This window comes from Furipterus horrens, unplaced genomic scaffold (assembly GCF_987537825.1).
Source record: "Furipterus horrens unplaced genomic scaffold, mFurHor1.1.pri manual_scaffold_3, whole genome shotgun sequence".
Taxonomy (NCBI): Eukaryota; Metazoa; Chordata; class Mammalia; order Chiroptera; family Furipteridae; genus Furipterus; species Furipterus horrens.
Window position 1 is genome coordinate 29,181,706 of NW_028327173.1, and position 24,864 is coordinate 29,206,569.

The window sequence follows — 24,864 nt, forward strand, 5'->3', positions numbered from 1 at the left end:
TAGACAATCTGAATAGACTTAAAACAAGTAGAGATTAAACTTTAATTTTAAAAAACTACCCACTGGTGAAGCCAAACATTTAAATAAGAACAAATATAAATTCTTCACAAACACTTCCAAAAATATAGAATAGGAAAGAATAATTCTCAATTCACTCTATGAGGCCAATATTGCCCTGATACTTAGAGCAGACAAGGACATCACAAGAAAACTACAGATCAATATATCTTATAAATATGGATGCAAAAGTTCTCATGAAAATCCTAGCAAACAGAATCCAGCAACATATAAAAAGAATTATATATCCTAACAAAGTGGGGTTTATCCCAGAAATAGAATTTAAAAAAACAAAAAACAAAAAACATGATAATCTTAATAGACACACACACACACAAATTTAACAAAATCCAATACCCTTTCATAATTTTTTAAAAATTAAAAAAGCCTAGGAATAGAAAAAAAACTTCATTGACCTGATACAGGGCATTTACAAAATCCACAGCTAATGTCATACTTAATAGTAAAAGACTGAATCCTTTCTCCCTAAGATTAGCAATAAGTCAAGGATATCTTCTCTCCCCACTTCTATTCAACATTGTACTGGAGGTTCTAGCCAGGGTACTTGGGCAAGAAAAAGAAATGAACAGCATTTGGAATGGAAAGGAAGAAATAAAATTATTCCTGTTTGCAGATAACCTGACTGTATATATACAAAATCCTAAGGAATCCATAAAAACTAGTACAACTATAATAAAAGAGTTTAGCAAGCTTGTGGGACATAAGATCAACATACAAAGAGCAGTTTTCTTCTATATACTTGCAATGAACAATTTGAAAATGAAAATAAGAAAACAACTTAAAAGAGCATTAGAAAGAATAAAATACTTAGGAATAAATTTAACAAAATGAAAAACGTATACTCTGAAAACTATAAAACACTGAAAGAAATTAAAGAAGATCTAAATAAATGGAAAAGCATCTCATGATCATGAAGGAAAGACTTATTATTAAATGGTAATATTGATAGTTCCCAAATTGATCTACAGATTCAATAAAATTCTTATCAGTATCCTAGCTAGATTCTTTGTAGATACTGACAAGCTGATTCTAAAATCCATACGGAATTGCAAGGGACCCAGAATAACCAAAACAATCTTGCAAAAGAATAACAAAGTTTTTGGACTCACACTTCCCAATTTCAAAACTAACTACAAAGCAACAAAAATCAAGATAGTGGGACTGGCATAAGGAGAGATATATAAATCAATAGGGTAGAATTGAAAGTCCAGAAGTAAACCCCTGTGTCTACTGTCAACTGGTTTTCAATAAAGGTGCCAAGACCATTTAATGGGAAAAGACCAGTCATCAACAAATGATGCTGAATAACTGAATAATTACATGCAAAAGAATGAAGTTAGATCTCTACCCAAACACTATATAGAAAATCAACTCAAAATGGAATGAAAACGTAAATGTAACTATAAAACCCTCAAAAGAAAATATAAGGGTAAATTTTCATTGCTTCAGATTTGGTAATGGATTCTTATATATGACACTAAAGTACAAGTAACAAAATTTAAAAAATAGATAAATTAGACTTCATCAAAATTGAAAACTTCTGTGCAAATCACATGTCTGATAAGGAACTAGAATCTAAATACATAATGTTACTCAATAATAAAGAGATAAATAATGCAATTTTTATTTATTTATTTATTTATTTATTTTATAATAATGTAATTTTTAAATGAGCAAAGGATCTGAATAAATCTTTCTCTGAAGAAGATATACAAATGTCCAATAAGTACATGAAAAGATGTTCGTCATGATTAGTCATCAGGGAAATGCAAATCAAAACCATAAGGAGATACGAATTCTCGCCCACTAAGATGGCTATTATGAAAAAGTCATATAATAACAAGTGCTGGCAATGAACAATCAGAACCTTCATACACTGCTTGTGGGAATGTAAAATTGTGCAACATGTCTGGAAAACAGTCTGGCAGTTCCTCAAACACAGAGTTCCCATAAGACCCAGCAATTGCACGTATGTCCACACACATACACACACACAAAAACGAACTTGTACATAAATGTTTATAGAAGCATTGTTCATAATGGAATAAATTAATTATTCATAAATAAAAGTGGAAATAACCCAAATGCCTATCAAGTGATGAATGGATGAACCAAATGTGATACATCCACACAATGGGGTATTACTCAGCCATTAAAAGGGAATGAGCCCTGGCTGGTGTGGCTCAGTGGATTGAGTGCCAGCCTGCAAACTGAAAGGTCACTTGATTGGTTCTCAGTCAGGGCACATGCCTGGGTTGCAGTCAGGTCCCCCTGGTGTGGGGGTGGGGCATGCTAGAGGCAATCGATCAGTGTATCTCTTGCACACTGATGTTTCTGTCTCTCTTTCTCCCTCCCTTCCCCTCTCTCTAAAAGTCAATAAATAAAATCTTTTTAAAAATTAAAAAAATAAAGGGAATGAAGTTCTGATACATGCTATAACATGCATGAACCTTGAAAATACCATATTAAGTGAAAGAAGCTAGTAACAAATGACCACATATTGTATATAATTTATATGAAATGTCCAGAATAAGCGAATCTGCTGCTTTAAGGCTGGGAGGAAGATGGGGGGTTAGGAGGACAGAGTTAAACAATATGGATTTCTTTTTGAGGTGATAAAAAAGTCTAAAATTGGCTGTGGTTGCACATATCTGTGAATGTATTGAAAACCACTGAATTGTACACTTTAAATGAATGAACTATATGATATATGAATTATATCTCAGTAAAGCTATTTAAAGAAAGACTGAGTGAAGGGGAAGGAGATCAGTGAGAGACTATTCCAGTAGTGCAGGTGGGAATCGATGGCATGGTGGCAAACTGGAAGAAATACACGGGTAAAAAAATGGACACAGGTTAAATATGGGAGTAGAAGGAAAGGATCGAGTCTAGGATTATTGTCAAGCTTCTGTGTAGATAACTCAGTTGATGAATATCCCAGTCACTAAAGGAACAAAAATAGCTAATACTTACATGGCACTTAATTGCCAGACACGGTTTCAAGCACTTAGCATATATTAATTCCTTCAATCTTTAACAACATATTAGATAAGTACTATTATAATCCTCATTTTATGGAAGATAAAACAAGCTCAGAGAGGTTAAGCAACTTAGCCAAAGTCTGGTAACTAGTAAATGGCAGGGCTGGAATTCAAGCCTAGACTCTGACTTCAGAGTCTCTTAGGCAAAATGCTATGCTGCTTCTCTAATTCAGCTAAAAGGAGCCAGATTGGGGTATAATACAACTTCTGAATTCAACACAAATACACAGATCTCATGCCAGGTCCTGCGTTAAGGGCAGGACCCAAGGGGCACCCTCTCCCAACAGAAGATCCCCACATTTCCACTGTGGCCCCACTGTACCCAGGGCCTCACTACAAACAAAGCACCTAAAAACTCAGTCTCACCTGCCCCACACCCGTCTAGTTTCAGTTCTCACTGCTTCTCTCTATAGCTATCTTCTCACAGGGGATGGCCTAGGCTGGACAGGGGTTGGAGCAGGAGACCAGTCCAGCAGCACAAACTTGTATCCAGAGAAATGGTGGAAAAGAGAAGAGAGAAGGCCAGGATACATCTCCCAAAGCCTCATTAGGCAGGCAGCTGGGGAAGGTGAACCTGAGCACGCAGTCCATGGGGCCTCACTGCAGCTGGTCCTGGCCACAAAAAACAGAACTCCCACCAGCCAGCCCTGAGTCATTCCCTCTCAGCCCCCAAGGAAGGAGTGATTTCCTGCATGGCCCTCTGTGCAGCACTGGCCCCTCCTATGGGCTGTGCATCCTCTTATCTGCCCCATGGCCCTCTCCTGGGGAGGAGCAGACCAACCAGAGCCTGGCTGTACTAGGCTGATCTTCATGGTTCCTCAGCAGGAAACATGGATTCAGAGGTTAGAGAGAGCCTGGCAGCTCAGTAAAAGCAGCTCAGGAACCAGGAGGGCAGCTCTCTCACTTGTGGTTACTGCTGGGCACCTACTGGTCCTTTTCCCATTTACTTAAATTCTCTCTTGATGCCTGTTTTGAACTCAGCCTCATATTGTGGGAGAGACTCACACCAGGCCCTGTGCCAAGCACATAATGTTAAATCAATGAATAAAATGGAGGAATCAGAGGTCTTAGTCAGGGGTGTGTGTCTATGTTGTGGTTAAAGAACAGACTTTGGAGTCAAACAGACCTGCTCCACTCTGCTCTTTGATAATGACTTTAGACAGCTCCTTTAATCCATCTCAGCCTCTCTTTTCTCTTCTATAAAGTAAAAAGAAAAGGGCAAGTGTTCATTAATGGTAGCTGGTAGGATAATGGTAGGAATATGGAATCAGGGAGGTACAGGCAGGCCCGCTCCCACCCAATTTCACCCCATGAGGAGTGAGTCCCCGCTTGGCAGGGTTCACATTTTGCCTAACTAAGCTGGAGGCACAGCATGGCTGTTTATGTATGAAGGCATCCCAACAGAGGCACAAAATTTGCAGGGACCCAGAGGAAGGGCAGATTGTATGTATGCAGCCCGAATGTCCTCAAGACAGCCCTTTGGAGTAACCTTTTCCATTTATGTTCCATTAGAACAGCTCAGTCCCTATTCCACATTCTCAGGGAAGTCCACACCCTCCTGTTTTTACTAGGACTCTGCAGGCTTTACACCCTCATGATCACCTCTCAATGGAAATCCCTGCTCTTGCTCAATTCTTTTTTTATAATATTTTATTTATTTTTAGAGACAGGGAAGAGAGGGAGAAAGAGAGGGAGAGAAACATCGATATGCGAGAGAAACATTGATTGGTTGCCTCTTTCAAGACCCCAGCTGGGGACCTGGCCTGCAACCCAGGCATGTGCCCTAACTGAGAATTGAACCAGAGACCTTAGCTTTGTAGTACGACACCCCATCCACTGAGAGACACCAGTAAGGGCTCGTGCTCAATTCTTGATCACTGGCGTGCTCGCTTTACATAGCTGCCATCCTCTCTCAACTCCACAGGTATCAGAAAAGGTATTTCTCACTTCGTTCCCAAACCACCATGAATGTCAGGTTTTGTGTATAGGACACTTTCACTGAATGTCTGAGGTGCTATAAGGAAACTAAGCATTCACAGAACAGGGCGCGAATTTAAAACTGAGTATTAGGCATCACTGTTCTAAAATGTTCCTCCAACAGTCCTTCTATTGGAAATTCTCTCTGGTGAAGCTTTCCTCTCCTCAGGTTGCTGTCTGTTATTGACTGGCCCGCCTCCTTTTTCTGGTGAGTTAGCACAGAACATGTCAAAATTCCAGTCCATTTCCTATTCAGCTCTCTAATGCCTTCCTATCAAGGTCATGCCCAAAGGCTCACCAAGTTGTTTCTGACCACAAAAGAGCTACTGGTGCTCTGAAAGGAATGTGAAATTGCATTCCTCTTTCTAAGTTAGCCTTTTCCTCCATTACATATAGTTGGGAAATAAGAAAAGACTCCCCAAGAAGTAGTGACTTGGGGACAGATCTTGAATCACAAAGAAAGTTCCAGCAGGCTAAGAGGTTGGAGCATTCTCTGCCTGGGGAAGTGAGGAAACAAGGCTCTGTGGCAGGATGGAGGTTGGGTTTGAGATCATTATGAGGGAGAAACTCCAAGAACTGGGAGATGAAAGGTCAAAGGGCTGTGTGTTCTAGCATCAAGAGATGAGTCTTGGTCCAAAGAATCATGTGGACCCATGAAAGGATTTTAAGCAGGGAAATAATAAAAGCCAACTCAAGCTTCAGAAAATGCACTGAGTAAGGAGATACCTTTTGTTAACTTTTGGAATGCCAAACTTAAAACAACATTGATAAGGTGTGGGGAAAGTATGATGCTCTAACACACTGCTGGAGGTATAAATGAAACAATCATTTTGGATAAAAGTTTGGCAATGTGGGAAAAAGATAGGGAGACCGACAGAGACTCCAAGTGCCTGGAACTACCCATCTGGGACTGACTGGAGAAAAACACTGGCGTTAGAAATCTGTGAAAATGGTAAGACAGAGGAAAAAGGCAAAAGTGCCGGCTTAGGAGAGCCAATTCTCTTCCCAATCACTGTTCAGTGTTATCATGAAATTGGCCATGTTTGGGTATTTACATCACAAAAAGAAAAGCTACATGACATCCCCTCCCCCTTCCCTTAGAGAGACTAGTTTAACAGCACTCTACTGTCTGAGCCAATCCTTATCCACCAAACCCTTGAGTTCTTTTCAGCGGTGGCTGCACAGGTATCAGATAGGGGCTTTTATAAGCCAAGACTTAGATCTTATATGCCAACAGAAAAGCCTAGGCCTACTAATCTGGGCTGGACCTTAGAAGCCTACTGGACTCTTTGGCCAAAGAGTAGACAGACCTAAGTGGTCTCCGGCCTATTCCAGGTCCTGCTTGATATAGTCTAAAGAAGTAAAGAACTGGGGGAAGGCACCCCTTCCCACCTGTGTGGGAGCAGAGAAAAATGGGAAAATGACAAGGGTGGGTAGCTTGGACCTTCTTCCGTGCAAGAGCAGAAAGCTTTCATCTCTACTCTCTGACAGCCACAGACAAGCCTCTTGTCTTGTGTGCTCTGCACCCTGAAGCACTCACTATTATACCATCTCCCTGTGAAACTCACAGGACTTGGTAACACTTGGCTGCAGGAGTGGAGGAAGAATGAAGAATTGAGAATAACTGTCAGGTTTCAGGTTTAAATGCCCAGGCAGACTATGGTGAGATGCAAACATAGGGAGAGAAGATCCGAAAGGGCTTACTGGAGTTAGTAATAGTTCTTTTTGGGACTTGGTGAGTTGAAGTGCCTATGTAACAACAATCAGAGATGGCTGAGAAGTAACTTTAGAATTTTAAGTTCAAGAGAGTGATGAAGACTTTGAAGTTACTGCTATCTAGATGAAATTGAAACTATGAAGTCACTCAGGCACTATAAAGGGCAAAGCAAGAACACCTGGAGAACAGCAACATTTAAGAGAAAGAGTAAAGAGCCCTGGCTGGTGTGGCTCAGTGGACTGAGTGCCAGGCTGTGAACTGAAAGTTCAATTCCCATCAGGGCACATGCCTGGGTTGCGGGCCACACCCCCAATTGGGGGTGCGTGAGAGGCAACTGGTCAATGTTTCTCTCCCTCTCTTCCCTTCTCTCTAAAATAAATAAATAAAATAAAAATAAACAGACTGAAGTGTTTTAAGTAAGAGAGAAAGAGGAAAGAAAGAAACTGGAGCGGGGGGTGGGGGGTGCTGTTACAGGCGTAGGTGGAACCAGGAGGATGTGATACATCGTAGAACCCGAAGAAGGAGAAGAATATCAAATGTTGTAGAAAGGTTGAGTATGATAAAAATTAAGATGAGAGACACAATGAGGTTATTGTGTCTGATCCAGAGTGAAGAAGACAGTGGTAGGAGATGAGATTCATGTAGGCAGGTGCCAGGTCAGGCAGGACCTTGTGTGCCATTAGGAGCTGTTTGGATTTTATTCTAAGTACAGTAGGAAATTATTAGAGGAATTTAGCATGGGAGCAAGCAAAGAAACATGATTTGCAGTTTAAACATATCACTGCATTATGTGGAGGATGGACTGAAGGGGATGGACTGAAGGGGGTAAGAGTGGGGGCAGTTAGGGAGCTATTGCAGTAACCCGGGCTTGGACTAGGATGGTAGGAGTGGAGGTGGTAAAACTGTTCAGAGTCAGAGTACATTTTAAAAAGATATCTAGCCCTGGCAGGTGAGGCTCAATAGATTGAGTACTGGTCTGCAAAACAGAAGTTGCTGGTTCAATTCCCAGTTGGGGCACATGCCTGGGTTTCAGGCCAGGTCCCCAGTGGGGAATGTGCGAAAGGCAAGAAATGGATGTTTTTCTGGCACATCCCTCTCTCCCTGCCTTCCCCTCTCTCTAAAAATAAATAAATAAATAATACCTTTAAAAAAAAAGATATCTGGGTATTAAAGAAAAAAAAAGATAGCTGATTGAACACAAGATAAGAGAAAGATAGATATCAAAGACTATTGAGTTTTTGGTGTGATCAGCTGAGTAGACAGTGGTGCCATTTACAGAGGTGGATAAGACTAGAGGAAATAAAACAGGTTTAGGGGTGAAACCAGAATCAAGAGTTTTATTCTGGCTATCTTAAGAATTAGATGCCCATTGGACACACAAGTGGAGATGCCAAGAAGTTAGTTGGCAATCCAAATCTGGAGCCCAGAAGGAAGTTGGAAATATTAATTTTGAAGTCATCAGCATATACATAGCCTCAGAGCCATGGGCCTATATGGACATTAAAGTTCTGTTTCCCCTCTCACTTGACCTGACATTGATTGGGTGGCTTTGGTTGGCGGCCAGGAGAGGCACTCAGAGTCATCCCCATTGAGCAAAGGAAGCTGGCCCTTGAACCTGAAAGCTGGACAGGAATCAGGACAAACCTGGCTGAGGGACTTCTGACAGAGAAATGGAACAAGAGAAACTAAGACCTCACAAAAAGACTGAAGGATTTTCCTTTCCCTCTTCTCTCTTCCCCCCCATAATTCTCTATGTTAGTAACATTAATTCAGGAGAGAGAAAGGTGATATGGAGGACATTTAAGTCTGTAGAGCCAACAATGGGAGCTCCAGCGGAGGCCGGAAGGGCTCAATGTGGGAGTTTATGTGACGTGCACCCCCCTATGCTCTGCCGAATCAAAGCTCCTGAGAGTTGGCATAAAGCCACCCACAGTTCCAGCACTCCCAGGAAGAGGCCTGGGCTTCAGGCAAGGGATCACACTCATGATTCTGCTGCTAATGTGAAGATGAGCATGAGCTAAAGAGCTGAGACCAATCATCCCATGATTTTGAGCCAACCAGATAAAAGTACTGAAGACCAGCACTGCTCTGACTTTAACATGTGTTTGCATCATCTGGGGACTTTGGTAAAATGCAGATTCTATTTTGGTACATCTGGGGTAGGGGCTAAGATTCTGCATTTCTAACAAGCTCCCAGGTAATGCTTTTGCTGCTGGTCTGCAGACCACATTTTGAGTAGCAAAAGATGAGAGGCAGCTGTGGAGCTACCCACCACGGAAGGGGCATGTCCAGTTCCAGGGAGAAACTGCTAAAGTGGAAATAGCTACCATTCTGTCATGGTTGTGAGGCAGATGGTCATTTCTTGGCAGATTATACTTTCCAGGAAGATCACATGGTTGTTAAGCACTTAGGTTCCTGAGCTTAACCTCTAAGTAGGTATGTGATTTGGGGCAAATCTTTAACTTCTCTGCATCTCAGTTTCCTCATCTCTCTAATGGGAGTAATAGACTATTGTGAAGATTAGCTGAGTCAATAGATACAAAGCACTTAAAACATGGCAGCATAGTAAGTGCTCAATAAATGTTACTGTTCTTTGTTGATAATACATGCTTCTGCAATAGCAAATGTAGACACACATGGAGGCTTAATCTCCCATTGGTACAAAAATATAACCCCCATCTCCCTCTCACCAAAAGGCCTGTATCCTCTCTTTCTAATTCCTCCGACCATCCTGTCCCACTCCCCCTCCCTTGGCCCCTGGCCCCAGTGTGGTCTGGATGGGCCCCACAGGGGCAGGGACAGGGACAGGACGTGGGGCTGTATCTGACAGGAACCTGAGGGGCTGGCCCGGGAGGGGATTGGGGCCTGGCTTCCTGAAGGGAGGATGGGCTAAGGCAGGCACACAGTGCCGGAGAAGATGCCCTCCTGGGCCCTCTTGGTGGTCACCTCCTGCCTCCTCCTGGCCCCCCAAAACCTGGCACAAGTCACCAGCCAAGGTGAGGTGTGTGGAGGGTGGAGATCACCTATAGCCAGGAAGAGGGAGCCCTGGGAAGGGTGCAAGTTAGGAGGCTCCCACTGGTCCCCTACTCTTTCCTATAAACATGCTTGGAAGGACCCAGAACCCAACTCACCAGCTGTTCTTCAGATGCCTCCTTGCTGGCCTCGGACTCAAAGCCCCTGAACTGTTTTTCTCGAACATTTGAGGACCTCACTTGCTTCTGGGATGAGGAAGAGGCAGCGCCCAATGGAACATACCAGCTGCTGTATGCCTACCCAGGGTACGTGCTGGGCTGTGCCCCACTCCCCTGTGTCTGTCCCGTCCTTACCTCAGCTGAGCCTTGCTCCAGTACCTTCCCTGCCTTTGACTCTGTCAGAGAATTACTTCAAGTACACGTCCTAAGTAGCCACTTACTAAATGAATGTGCTTTGGCTAGATTAGCTCAAGCCCCTACATAACCCCCACCTCACCTATCCCAGGCACTGGGAAGAAAAAAGCAGTAAGGGAAATAGAAGTAGCGTTTGGGCCCTGCCTGGGTTCTGAGGGTGGCCAGGTAGGTAAGATGGACTTTTCCTATGCCCACAGGGAGGAGCCCCGTGCCTGCCCTCTGAGTTCTCAGAGTGTGCTCCCCTTTGGAACTCGATATGTGTGCCAGTTTCCAGCCCAGGATGAAGTTCGTCTCTTCTTTCCACTGCACCTCTGGGTGAAGAACGTGTTCCTAAACCAGAATCTGACTCAGCGGGTGCTCTTTGTGGATAGCGTGGGTAAGGGCCAACCTCCTGTCATCCTGGCCCCTCCATTTGCTGCCCCCAGGCCAGATCATAGAGTCAGACTGGTCAGTGCTCTTTCAGGACATGTATGCCCTCCATTACTAGACCCCCCAGAGACACTTCAAGATGCCCTTATCATTCTCTCTAGCCATGGCATCCAGGGCTAGACTTCATTTCACACCAGAGACACCGCGGTCCTCCCATCATTAACCCATTCAACTACACACTCGTTCAACAGTTATAGAATACCTACTATGTGCCCAGGCTCTGTACTAGGTGACAAGGATGCAGAGATCCCTGCTCTTGATGAAAAGAGATCCTTGCTCTTGATTCAGACTAACCAGGAATGAGGTCACTGTTCTCACGAGGAAAGGAAAACAGGATAAGGAGCCTCCCTGCCCTTCCCTCCAAGAGGGACAATCTAGCCTCTAGCTCCCCTCTCTACAATCCATGATGTGCCCTGTCTTACCCTTAGGCCTACCAGCGCCCCCCAATATCATCAAGGCCATGGGCGGGAGCCAACCAGGAGAACTTCAGATCAGCTGGAAGGCTGCAGCTCCCGAAATCAGTGATTTCCTGAGGCATGAACTCCGCTATGGCCCCAGGAATCCCAGGAACTCGAGTGGTCCCACAGTCATGCAGTTGCTGTCCACAGAAACTTGCTGCCCAGCTCTACGGAGGCCAAACCCAGCTCCAGCTCTGGACCAGCCTGCATGTGTGCAGCCCATGATGCCCCAACAGGGTGGACCAGAGCAGGCCGCCCCAACTAGAGAAGTATCCTGGCCTTCTTCCACTCCACTTTCTATCTCCTACCCCTAATTTTTCCCAAGAAAAGACAGGCCATATTTTGGGGATTCCAGACTGGTTTAGTCCTTGGCGAATTAGTGCAAACTCTGATTAGTCCTCAAGAACTGTGTCTATTTAGGGATCTCCCACTTTGGGTCATTCACACCAACAAAATTGAGAGCTGTGGGCCTCCACATGAATGGGGATTTCCCTAAAACCCCTGAACACCACCTGCAACCCACTGACCTGGTCCCCAGTCTGTGTGCATACCTGTTCAGTGAGGACCTGAGCATCTCTCTACAGGCATGCTGTGGGGCTTCAAATATAAGAGATGGAGGCTGTCTTGGCTGAGAGGCAGACCTAGATTCTGAGGCTGGGATTCTTCTCTCAAGGCTCCGTCTCTGACAGTGAGGAGTGGAAGCTGCCTCATCTCAGGTCTCCAGCCTGGGAAGTCCTATTGGCTCCAACTGCGCAGCCAACCTGACGGGTTCTCCTTCCATGGCTCCTGGGGACCCTGGTCCCCCCCTGCAACTGTGGACCTGCCTAGGGATGCAGGTCAGTCAATAAAGAAATGGGGAGATGAAGAGGAAGTAAAAAATCTTTAGGGAGGACTGGGCTGGGCATGAAAGCTATGAGAACCGGGGTTCTTTCTGATGACCTCAAACTTGCCACTGGACAGAGTGAACAATGGTCTCGGAGAAAACAAAGAAAAAGAGTAAATGTTCCAAGTTCCATGTTCTTTATGTGCATGAAGATACCCTATAGAGTAGGAGCATGTGGGTCCTGATGGAACTTTCTTCTCTGATTCAGTGGAAATTGGATTGCAATGCTCTACCCTGGACTTGAAGAATGTTACCTGTCAGTGGCAGCAACAGGACCATGCTAGCTCCCAAGGCTTCTTCTATCACAGCAGGCCATGGTGCTGTCCCAGAGACAGGTGAGAGTTCAACTGCTGACTGAGTTTGATGTCATGGGAGAGAGGCCCAATCTTGCAGAAAGAAGTGAGAGATTGTCCTTGGTCCTCTTCACTCCCCTCCTTGTCCCAAAACCAAGTGGCTCTTATCCTCCAATGGGTGTTTTATCTTTTCAACCTCTCTCCGTTTCCACTAGGAATGCCTTGGTTTGGTTCAGCTTTAATCATGTCACCTGGACCACTGCAACAGCCTATGTTCTCATTCACCTCCAATTTATTCCCTACGCTGCCAACAGAGTGATCTTTGTTAAACTCAGTCTTTGCCAGCTTTCCACTGTCTGTCAAATCCAATCAAAACTTTGCCTGGTCTTCAAGACTTTCCACAAAACACCTCACTGATTTGTCACCCTCACCATATCTAATCTATAACCAAGCCTCGTTGATTTTATTTGTTAAGTATTTCTAGAACCTGTCGACTTTTTGTTCACCACTGCCATTATCCTAGTACATCATCATCTCTCACTTGGTGACTGAGAATACTTATTAAGTGATCACCTCTTGAATCCTCTAAATTATTCTCCACACAGGAGCTGGAGTGATCTTTTAAAAGTGAAAAAATGAATATAACAGTCTCTGCTTAAAAATCTTTAATTGCTTCTCATTGATCTCAGGATAAAGAACCCTACCATGGCTTTATAAAGTTCTAGAAGACTCAGCCCTTACCTCAGCCTTCAGCCTCATGTTATACTGCGCTGCCTTTCACTCTATGCTCCAGTACTGATCTTCTTCGGTTCCCACTTATCTCCCATATTCCCCCCTGCCTCTGGGTCTTTGCACATGCTGTTTACCCAATTCTCCTATCTCTGCTTAACTGCTACTTATCCTTCAGGTCTACAGTCAAATGTCACCTCCTCAGGAAGCCCTCCCCTGACCTTCTGATAGCACTACTATACATCTTTATCCTACCACGTACAACAAGTACTTAATCGTAGTTACAATTTTTATATTTATAATTTATTTGGTTATTTGATAATAAAATTTTCTCTCAGAATTCCAGTTGGAAAAGGCTGATCTTTCTTTTTAAAGATTTTAGTTATTCATTTTGAGAGAGAGGAAGGGAGGGAAGAAGAGAGGGAGAGAAACATTGATGTATGAGAGATACATCAGTCGGTTGCCTCTCGCATGCCCCCAACTGGGCACCTGGACCACCTGGCCTGCAACCCAAACGTGTGCCCTGACTAGGAGCGGAACCGGTGACCTTTCAGTTCACAGGCCAGCAATCAATCCACTGAGCCACACCAGCCAGCGTGGAAAAGACTGATCTTGACTATATGTGATCCATGAGGGCAAAGTCAGTGTCTGTTTATTACTCGCCAACATATTTTCACCTTTCACAGAGCCTGGAATATAGCAGGTGCTCAGTAAAAAATTACTGAATGAATGAATAATGAAACAAAACATTATTCACAGTTTCAATCTATTCTTCCTGTTTTTCTATGCACTTATATGTGTCTATTCATAAGTTACTTTTCAGTATAAACTATATATGTGTATATATATGTGTGTATATGGTTTGCTAATCTACTTTTCTACTTAAAAATGTCTTAAAGATCATTACCAAAAATATATCACTCATTCTTTTTAATAACTGCATAGCTTTCCACAGTATAGAGGTGCCTTGAATGATTAAAGTGTGGCAAAACTAGAGTTATCATTTCTTCTATCAAAACCTGCTCCTCCTCTTATTGTCCTCCATCTTACCATCAACTCAATTTTTCAGGCCTGAAACATGGAAATCACCTTGTACTTCTGCCATTTCTACACTCTCAAGGTCCAATCAGAAAGTCATTTCTACCTCTTTAGGATCCCTTGAATCCATCTCTTCCCCTCTACCCCCATTGCCGTAACCCTGTTTTCAGATCCTCATCACTTTGCACAGGGAAAACCATAACAGTGTCCTAATGGACTTCTCTCCTTCTAGCCCCCCCCCCCCCACAAATCCTTTCCTAAAAACTGCAGTTAGAGTGAACTTCCTAAAGTACAAAGCTGATTATGACAATACCCTGTTTAAAATCCTAAATGTCTCCATAATTACTACAAGATTGAGTTCAAGCTCCTTAGAAAGGCCACAGGACCATTCATGACCTTAGTCTGCCCTCTCACATTTACCACTCACCACCAGGCCCTCTGTGCTAAAAGCGTTCTGCACCACTTAGAATTTCCCCCAAAGCACTGTATCTCTTATCTGTATCCAAGCATGTGCCACGGATGCCCGTTTATCCCCTTTGCATCCTATTTATAGTCTAAGACTCAATTTAAGCCCTGCCTTGTCCAGGAAGTATTCTCTGACCCTCCCATTCTGGGTAAGATCATCCTCCATGATACTCTCAAACCAGCCTGTGCACCACAGAAAAAGATCATTTGTTTGTTTTTCTGCCTCTCCCACTGACATGAGAGCTCCTTATAGGTTATTTCTCTATGTATTCATAGGGCCTAGCACAGTATCAGGTGCATAGTGTCAATTATTTGGTGAATAAATGAGTAAGTATATTAAATACATAAAATGATAAATAACTTTAATAATAACTAGCCACTTATAGGTTATAATCAGGAAGGAGCCTCGATTCATTTGTTTAATAAACAACTACCAAAGGTGACTGTGTCAAGCACTGGGGATAGAGTGACAAATAAAACAGAAAAGGTTCCAGCATTGTTGGGGCTTACATTTTAGTGGGGAAAGGAGAGGGTGACAAACAAAAAATAAAGAAACAAGATTTTAGGGTAGAGCCTAAATGGAAGGGTTGGGGGTTGCTAATTTAGACTGAATGGTCAGAAGAGGACTCACCAAGGAGGTAAGAGATGAGCTAAAACCTCAGTAGCAAGAAGGAATAAGTCATGTGAAAATCTAAAGTCAGCAAGGCAGGGCAAAGCGAAGTGCAAAGGCAGAGCATTTGGCATAACTGTAGCACAGAAAGAAGGCTCATGTGGATGAATGGTGGCAAACTGGTATGAGAAGTGTAGGACAGGAGAATAATGAGGTAGGAAGGAGCTAAATCATAGAGTCCCAAAGGCCCTGGTGTGGAGTTTGAATTTTATTCCAAGTGGGATGGGTAGCCATGAATGGATTTTAATCAGAAGAGTGACATGATATAGTTCACATTCTAAAATGACATGTTTCTTTGTAAAGTTATAAAGAGGGAATAGTAGAAGCAGGATCACCAGTTAGAAATTTGCATTAATCCAAGCAAGAGATTATAGTAGTTGCATCTAATGTGGCAGTGGTCAAGATCAGATTTGTGATATATATTCTGAACATTATCAGATCATCATTTTGGAAGCAAATTCTGGTAGCTGTGTGGAGAACAAGCTGAAGGGAGTGGCAAAAATGGAGGCAGAAAAGCTAGTTAGGAGAATAACACAGAGATGACTAAGAGGGCTGTATAAGAACAGATTTAAAACATAAGGATGTTTTCCTGAAAAAAGATAAAGGTTCTTTAACCTTTGAAACAACCCTGTGAAATAAGTATTATCAACCCATTTTACAATTGAGGAAACTGGGACAGAGATAAAACAAGTAATTTGCCCAGAGTTATACACTATCAAGCTAAGACCCGAACTCTATAGACCATGCTATTTTCATATCTCATCTAGCTCCTTCTTTAAGAGGAAGAGGCTGGACACCAAAGCAAACTTTAGAAACAAACATTATAGCATGAAGACAGAAAGCCCTGGAGGCCCATCCAAGAGAGGATTTAGATGATAATCTATGCAGGGCAAAGCCCCTGTAGGATGGGGAATATCAGGATTAGTCTCTGAGGTAGGCTTGATTCAGTGATTCTATGGGGCTGATTCTTAGGGACCCCATCTGGGAGAAGTGTGAAGAGGAAGAGAAAAATCCAGGATTACAACCTTCCCAGGTCTCCCGCTGCCACTTCAAGCCACGAAATGACAGTGTTATTCACATCCTTGTGGAGGTGACCACAGCCCAGGGGGCTTTTCACAGCTACCTAGGCTCTCCTTTCTGGATCCACCAGGCTGGTAAGAACTTTCTTCCCTTATCCTCTCACAGTCCCCTCCCACCCCCCACTGCATCTGACTCTATCTCCAGAATCACCAGCTCTGACACTGCTGACCCATGGGTCTGGGGCATGATGTCTCATGCACAGAGGGCTTAGGCCAGTCCCTGATGACATCCCTGTAGTGCTCGTCCCCACTCCAAACCTGCACTGGAAGGAGGTCTCCAGTGGGCAGCTGGAATTGGAATGGCAGCACCCATCATCTTGGGCAGCCCAAGAGACCTGCTATCAGCTCCGATACACAGGAGAAGGCCATCAGGACTGGAAGGTAAGGTCAAGGAACAAATGCCCACAGACCTCACCACACTGGGTATTCCTGAGTTTCACCATGCCTGTTGTCAGGGCTGAGGTTGTCCATGTACCCAAGTCTAGACTTGTATATCTGTGTTTATCTGATTCAACTGGTATCTAATCTCTCTTTGGCATCTGATACTGCTGACTACTCTCATTAATATTTTCTCTTCCCATTACCACTGGGATATGAGTCTGTCCTGATTCTCGTACCTCTCTGACCAAATTCTCACTCTCCTTTTCTGGCTCTTCCTCTTCCATCCTTCCTTAATATGTTGTGCTTCCTACAGACCCAACCTAGACTCTTTTCTCCTCTAGATAAACACATACACTTTCCCTAGGTGAGTGCTCCAACTCCATGGTTTTAACAACCATACGTTAACCATCCCAGACTTACCATATGGAAAGGAACTTCTATACCATAGACAAATTACCTAAACTTTTGAAGTCCCAGTTTCCTCATTGGTGAAATGAGAGCGAAGCTATCTACCTTCCATAGTTACAGTAAAGATTAATTATATAAATATCTAGCATACTGCCTGACAGACAGAAGGTATTCATATACATTAGTTAAATCTTAGCTTCTTTCTCTACTTTTATTCTCATTTACCACATACACAGTATATACAACTTAAGTTAGATCTACCTAAAAGCTTCAGAAGCATTTCAGACTCATACAGCAGTCCCCCCTTATCTGTGGGGGATACATTCTAAGACCCCTGGTGAATGCCTGAAACCATGGATAATACCAAAGCCTATATATACTATGTTTTCTCCTATACATACATACACTTTACGGTTTCTCTTTGGCATATCCAAATTACTGGCATCACTACTCTTGCACTTTGGGGCTATTACTAAGTAAAATAAGGGTTACTTGAACACCATTGCGATACCTTAGCAGTCGATCTGTTAACTGAGACAACTACAAAGGGACTATCAAGAAGGACAAACGGGTAATTCATGTCCTGGGTGGGATGGAGTAAGACAGCGTGAGCTCTCATCATGTTACTCAAAACAGCAGGCAACTTAAAACTTACAAATTGTTTCTTTCCATAATTTTCCATTTAATACTTTTGGAACACAGTTGACATGTGGGAAACTGAAACCATGGAAAGAGAGACTGGATAAGGAGGGACTACTACATATCCGAACCTTAACTCATCTACAGTAAAGTACACAAATCGTTAGTGTGCAGTTGATTAATTTGTACATGTGTACACAACCATGTAACCATTATCCAGATCACAATGTTACTTCTAACACCCCAGAAGTTCCTCATGCCCCTATGGTCACACACATCCCTTCCAAGGTAACCACTATTCCGACATTACCATTGATGAGTTTGACTGTTGTTGAACTTAGTAAAACAGACCCATATAGTATTTCTTCCTCAAAGTTACTTCTTTTCTGTACCCTGTCTCTGACAATGGTACCACCACTTACCCAAGCCTGGAATCCTCCTTGACTCTTCTTTCTTTTGCTTTGTCTCCTCCTCCTATTTATCAACACATGAGTTTATTGTACACAGTCCTCAGATCCCTCCTACCACTGCCTTGGCTTCTTCTTTGACCATCCAGCCTGCCTATCCACGCTCTTAGCACACTGAACTACTCTGTAGTCCCCAACCAAGCAACTCAGGCAGCACTAAAGGCTCCTTTGTGCTCCTAGTGCCTTACTTATATCATTGTTATTTGTATTGCATAATTATTTACTTGTTTGTATGCCTTCCTTATTACACATGTGAGAGACCATGTTTCATTTACCTTTTTTCCCAGTGTTTAGCCCAATGCTTGGCATATTACAAGCAGCTTATAAATACTTGCTAAATGATTAAGTTAATAAAGTTTTCCTGCTTCTACACATGATGCTTGCACCTTCTGCTTAGAATCTGTCCTTGTACTCCCAGCACCTAGTACACCTCTGGCATCCTCTGCTGACTGCATATGATTTGCGAAGAGCTGAATATCTGAGTGTGTCTGGGATTTCCCTTGCTGCTGGCAGGATGTCCATGTGTCCCGGTCAATGTGTGTGCACCAGGATTCTGTCAGGGTGTATCGTATGTATTTGTGTCGGGATGAGTAATTCTCCGTGCAAATGAGGTCTGTGTGTCAGGGCGCATTTCTCAGGCCGGGTATGCCTCAGGCAGGGTGAGGCTGCGGGCAGGAGGTGTTCAGTTTCTGTCAGGTATTCTATCTTCCAAGTTTCCGCCGGGATGTATGATTCCTGTCAGGGAGGTTCTTTGAGGAGATGCCCTGGGATTCAAAGTGGTAGGATTTTGGTCCAACAGATTCTGACCTCTCGAGGACCCGATGCCCTTCTCCTTCGCACCCAGAGCCTAACCACCTGCTTAATTCTCCTCTGCGCAGGTGCTGGAGCCACCTCTCGGGGCCCAGGGAGAAATTCTGGAGCTGCGCCCACGCTCCCGCTACCGTTTACAGCTGCGCGCCAGGCTCCATGGCCCCACCTACCAAGGTCCCTGGAGCGCCTGGTCCGACCCAGTGAGAGTGGAGACCGCCTCCGAGACCGGTGAGGGCCCCGGGGGCGCATAGGTGGTCTGCGGCTGCGCAAAGGGAGGTGTCCCGACGCAGCGGGCCCGGAACTCTGACAGCACTGGTCTGCGGCTGCGCAGATGTACTCAAGCCGGGATCAACGAGGGGCGGGCCCAGGGCGGGGTTGGCCGGGCCTGGGGGCGGAGCTCCATCCCCCGGTAGCCGAGGTCTGTTTTCATCCCATAGCCTGGATCTCCTTGGTGACCGCTCTGCTCCTGGTACTAGGACTCAGCGCTCTCCTGGGCCTGCTGCTGCTGAGGTGGCAGTTTCCTGCGCACTACAGGTACCGCCCCGGTCAGGCAGGGGGCGGGGCCACGTCCAGGGAGGGGCCAGAGGCCTCTAAATAGGTATTCCAGGTTCTCTGACCCCCTTTCAGGGCGACTTCAAGTCTATACCTGTCGCTTCAGCCGCTCCCTGCACGTCTTTCCCGGGGGTGGCACCACTTCCTAACGACCTAACATACCCACTGTACGAAACACCTCAAACTGCCCCACCTCCTGGCTCCTCATCTTAGTAACAAAGCTACTGTCCATCTGTCACCAAGCCAAAACACATAGGCGCCTCCCTCCTTATCCAGTCTAATCTGGTCTGGTCATTCCACCTCCTAAACTTCGCTCAAACAATGGCCCCTTTTCTCTAGCCCTACGGACACTACCTGACTCACTGAAACAGAGCCTCTTCTCTCTCCAGTTTGCCTCAAGCAACCACCAGAACGAAAATGCACACATGAATTTATCACGCGCCCCCTTAAATCTCATTAGCTCTCGAGGAGAGTTCAGATTCTAGAATGACAAGCAAAGCGCCGCAAAATCTGGCCCCCGCCAGCGTTTTCACCCTCGTCCGCCCTGTGCACCAGCCTTTCCAAACTGTTGGTGATTTCCTCCACAAGTCAAGTGGTTTTACTTCTCAGCGCCTTTGCGTATGATGTCCCCTCTGTCAGAAATATCCTCCCTGGGCGATTAATACCCATTTATCTTTAAGCAACTTTCTTCACCAACTCTTGGGAGACCTTTCCTAGCTCTCCTCTATTGACTACTCTCTTTGGTTTGCTGTACAGACTTCTATCATAGTACCAGTAGAATTTTACTGCATTAATTTCTTTATATATCTTCCCTATACCTTACTTGGTCATCTTTAAATCCTCAGCACAGTGTCTGCCAAATAGAAGGCCCTTAAATAAATGTTATTAATGAATGATTCATTTATGTGGGGGAACTAAGGTTGAGGAGAAATGTCATGGGAAATTATAAACAGAAAAGATAGACTCCATGACTACCTCAGCCTTTTCATTGGTAACATCTCTTGATTCTTGAAGACTCAGCTCAGAAGGCAACTCCTCCAGGCAGCCTCTTTGATGGCCCTGCGCTATCATCTCTCTTTGAACATGTCTATCTTTGACCTTTTAAGCTGCTTGTGTATATGAGCAGACTGGAATGTAGCCTCTATGCAGGTAGCCAGATTCAACAAAAAGTTAGGGGAGAAGAAGGAGGTGGTGCTGCTGAACCAGACTCACTTCCTTTTCCCCCCAGTGTACCAGATAACTCATTCTTCCTCCCCTGGAGAGATATGAGTGAGGTCACAGAAGAGGCCCAAAATGTTGTTCAGCTAAAGTCCCTCTATGTGGAAATATGAACCTAAAGAATTGGAGGCTCCCCCAACATACCTTAATCCATACTCTTCCCAGATAGATCACCTTCCCCAGTAACTTAATAATAAGCCTCACTGGCTCTCTTCATTCATTCATTGAGCTAATTTCTTGAGCACCTATTATGGGCTACACACTGTTCTACACCCTGTAGAGACAGGAGTGAGCAAATAGACAAACCCGTTGCTCTCATGGAGCTACATTCTAGTGGGGTGAGACAGACAAAAACAAATATATTTAATAATAATAAATATACAGTAAGCAAAGCAGAGATAGAGTGATAGGAAAGGGAAGTGGTACTATTTTAGACAGGGTAGTCAGGGAAGACCTCTCTGTCTGTATGGCATTTGAGCAGAGACTTAAGTGAAGTGAGGGAATAAACTGATCTTCCCAGACAAAGAGAAAAGAAAGTGCAAAGGCCCTGAAGCAGAATGCTTGAGGACACTCTGTACTACTCCTTTTTGGAACCTCCCCACCACTAACTTCTTTCCCCCACCTGAGGTTCAGTTTGCACCTATGCTTATACTTGATTACTTCGGCTGCACTCTTACCCCTCCAAGCTTTGCTCACCCCCCTCACTGTCTTCCCCGCTGCCCCACCTCACTGTTCTCCTCCCTCCCAACTCACTCCCATGACTCAGTCTTCTCTTCCTTCTCCCCAAGGAGCCTGAGGCATGCCCTGTGGCCTTCACTTCCAGACCTGCACCGGGTCCTAGGCCAGTACCTTAGGGACACTGCAGCCCTGAGTCCGGTGAGTGCACTCCTCTCCCATTACCCATCACTAGTCTTACCTGGTGCTGGATCCTTGATCACACAACACAACTTTTCCAAAGCCATTATCCACCAGCATTTCATCCCCCTGGGTCCTACTCTCAGGCAAACCTTCCTATACAACCTGGGTCTCCCTCCCACAGGACCTGCTAATCCAGACCCCTTTCCCTCCCATCTCTCCCAGCCCAAGGCTGCAGTCTCAGATGTCTATGAGGAAGTGGAACCCAGCCTCCTTGAAATTCTACCTAAGTCTTCAGAGAAGACTCCCTTGCCCCTATGTTCCTCCCAGGCCCAGGTGGACTACCGAGGATTGCAGCCCTCTTGCCTGGGGACCATGCCTCTGTCTGTGTGCACACCCATGACTGAGTCAGGGTCCTACTGCACCACTCACATTGCCAACCATTCCTACTTACCACTGACCTGTTGGCAGGCCCCTCACTCCCAGTACCCTGGACAGATCCAGACCCTCTAGACCTTTCTTCCCACCCTCTCAACCCACCTCACCCATCCCCACACCATACACATCTCATCCTCCTTGTTGATCCTCAGCTGGGCTTCACAACACTGATCTTGTGGTACTGCTGCTGACATAAATCTGGGTCTCTCTTCCCTCAGGCAAGGCTCATTTATTTGACTAAGTTCTAACTTCTACCTTCTTTCTCTCCTGTCTTTAATGGCACACTCATTGAAAAGAAGTCTTCACTTCCCTACTTCTTATTTGCTCTTTGCACTACTTTAATTAGTTCTCCTACTACCACTTTGCTAATGAAACTGCTCAGGCAAAGTTCACCTCAAATTTTCTAGCTGCAAGATCCAGTAGGTTCTTGTTAACCCTTCATTTATTGTATCTCTCTGTGACATTTGTCATGGTGACTACTTGTTTCTTCTTTAAATTCTCTCCTACCTTGGCTTCCATAATATCACGGTCTCTCCTGGCTTTGGTCCTCTAGTAGTTAAGAGCATAAACTCTGTAATCAGCACTAAGTTTAATTTCTGTCATCCCACTTACTAGCTGTGGGCAAATAAAGTCTTTGAGCCTTAGTTTTGCATCTATAAAACAGGGGTAATGGAACCCTACAGAGTTGTAAAGAGGATTAAGTGAGATAATCTAAGTAAAACACAGTGCCCAGGACATAATGTTTAATATATCTGAATGGTCACAGTTATTCTTTCCTGGTGTCTCTTCTACTCCTTAATTATTGCAGTCCCTCAAGAGTCCATTCTTAACAGTCTCCAGTCTCATCCATTCTCATTGCCTTTACTCTATGCTGACCATTCCCAAGTTCTCATCTCCAGCCCAGGCTTCTACTACAGCACCTGTGATGCCTTATGTAAGTAACTGTTTACATGTCTGTCTCCCACTACTAGATTGTGAGCTCATTGAGGGCAAGGGTTTTGATTTTCCCCCTGGCACCTAAAATAGTGCTTTATGTATGGTAGTAACATCTTCAATAAATGTTTTCTAAATGAATGAAATCTTTCTGAACACCATCACCTTAACCCCATGCCAGCTTCCCTAATCCTCTAAGCCATTCATATAGAGCAGTAAATGTACTTAGGCCATTCTGGCTATGGATTCCTCTGACCCTTTGAAATTCTCAAACAATTTTTTTTTTCTGACTCCAAACATACCTACTGTATCAGTCAGGGTCTTGGCAGAAATAGATGGCATATCCAAAATGGGTATCTTGATGAGAGTTTAATAAAAGGAATATTTATAAAGATGAGGCAAGAGTTAGGAAAACCATCAAGGGATACTGCAACCTGGGTCTCCCTCCCACAGGACCTGCTAATCCAGACCCCTTCCAGGCCTGCACTGGGTCCTAGGCCAGTACCTCCCAGGGCTAACAACAGCTGGAAGCTGGTACCACCCCTAGGCATCAAAAGGTAAGAGCATAGAGTGCTTACTAGATCTGGGGAGCATAGCTGTGAGAGAGAGCTACCTGGCAGGAGCAGTGGCCTCAGGCAGAGCGATACAGCCAACCTGTGGGGACATGGCAGGGGACTAGCCAGGGGAATAAATAGCTCAAGTTCACTCCTCTCTCATCCTCTGATCTCTGTATTGCTAGGGCTACTGTAACAAAGTACGACAAACTAGGTGGCTTAAACAAGAGAAATGTATTGTCTCACAGTTCTGGAGGCTAGGAGTTCAAGGTGTCAGCAGAGTTGATTCCTTCTGACAGCTGTGAGAATCTGTTCCATGCCTCTCCCCTAGCTCCTGGTGGTTTCCTGGCAATCTTTGGTGGACCATGGCTTGGTAGAAACATCACCGTTATCTCCGCCTTCCTCTTCCCATGGCATTCTCCCTGTGTGAGTCTGTGCCTAAATTTTCCCATTTTATAAGGAAACCAGACAAACTGGATTAGGGTCCACCCAAATGACATCATCTTAACTAATTACATCTGCAATGACCCTATTTCCAAATAAGGTCACCCTCTGAAGTACTGGGGCTTAGGAATTCAACATATGAATTTGGGGGAGGGGGCACAATTCAGTCCTTAGTATCCTCCCATTAGTGGAACTCAAACAGAAACCAAAGCCCAAGGGAATCCATTGATATAGACCATATGAATCAACCTCACAGGACACAGGGCAGGGTGGAGAAGAATGAAGAGTGGGTCTGGATGGGACAAATGGATGACATTCAGTATACTCACTTTCCATCATTCCTTCCCCCAGCCATGTTCAAGGCTCCAACTTTATTCGAGGGACTCAAAACAAGGATTGAGATCCACACTACTGAACCTCTCACCTTTATACCCACTCAGACATCATAACCTGATCATTTTACTTCATAAGTTCCATCTCCTCTATCTCCATTGAACTACGGCCTTCTTAACTAATATCTCTGCCTCTAGCCTTTCTTTGTATCTATCCAGTCTCAACCTGTATGTTGCCTCCAGATTGATCTTCCTATTAATGTCACTCCTTGCCTCTAAATCTTTAGTTTGACTCTTCAGAACCTGATTTCTTTCTCTTCCACTATTTGCCGATGTGAGAATTAAAAGTATTAACACAATGCCAAGCATATAGTGATACTCAATGTTTATTGAGCTATTTTTTTTATTATCCCAACTGAGTTTTTCCACCCCCTGAATATCGCCTGTATTTTATCCTTCCATGCCCTATGGTTCCCTAGCTTCAAGTCCTTCAGGTAAGAATTCTCCCATCTAACCAGCTTCTGAGCTTCTAATTATCTGTCTCAAAAGCCTTATTCTCTTTCCCTCCAGCCTAAGAGGAAATGATCTTT

The 24,864-nt window shown here is 44.3% G+C and overlaps 1 protein-coding gene across 2 annotated transcripts; it reads left to right on the forward strand.

Moving 5' to 3' along the window:
- Positions 1-9,730: 9,730 nt before the first annotated feature.
- On the forward strand, positions 9,731-23,011 carry MPL (MPL proto-oncogene, thrombopoietin receptor). 2 transcript variants are annotated; one of them, XM_090271592.1, is made up of 12 exons: positions 9,731-9,809; positions 9,926-10,091; positions 10,397-10,575; positions 11,057-11,355; positions 11,760-11,922; positions 12,178-12,304; positions 16,137-16,318; positions 16,482-16,624; positions 19,017-19,176; positions 19,386-19,482; positions 21,507-21,594; positions 21,799-23,011. In XM_090271592.1, the coding sequence occupies exons 1-12, from the start codon at positions 9,731-9,733 to the stop codon at positions 22,084-22,086; spliced, it is 1,971 nt and encodes a 656-aa protein (XP_090127718.1). In that variant the 3' UTR covers positions 22,087-23,011. The 2 variants fall into 2 exon arrangements, with proteins under 2 accessions (XP_090127718.1, XP_090127719.1); XM_090271593.1 differs by having other exon boundaries at positions 9,959-10,091.
- Positions 23,012-24,864: the final 1,853 nt, after the last annotated feature.

Bases quoted from the DNA above. Each gene is read 5' to 3' on its own strand.
- MPL (XM_090271592.1), top strand. From the start codon at position 9,731: ATGCCCTCCTGGGCCCTCTTGGTGGTCACCTCCTGCCTCCTCCTGGCC. The intron at 9,810-9,925 runs GTGAGGTGTGTG...CATGCTTGGAAG, and splicing joins GGCACAAGTCACCAGCCAAG to GACCCAGAACCCAACTCACC. The intron at 16,625-19,016 runs GTAAGGTCAAGG...TCCTCTGCGCAG, and splicing joins AAGGCCATCAGGACTGGAAG to GTGCTGGAGCCACCTCTCGG.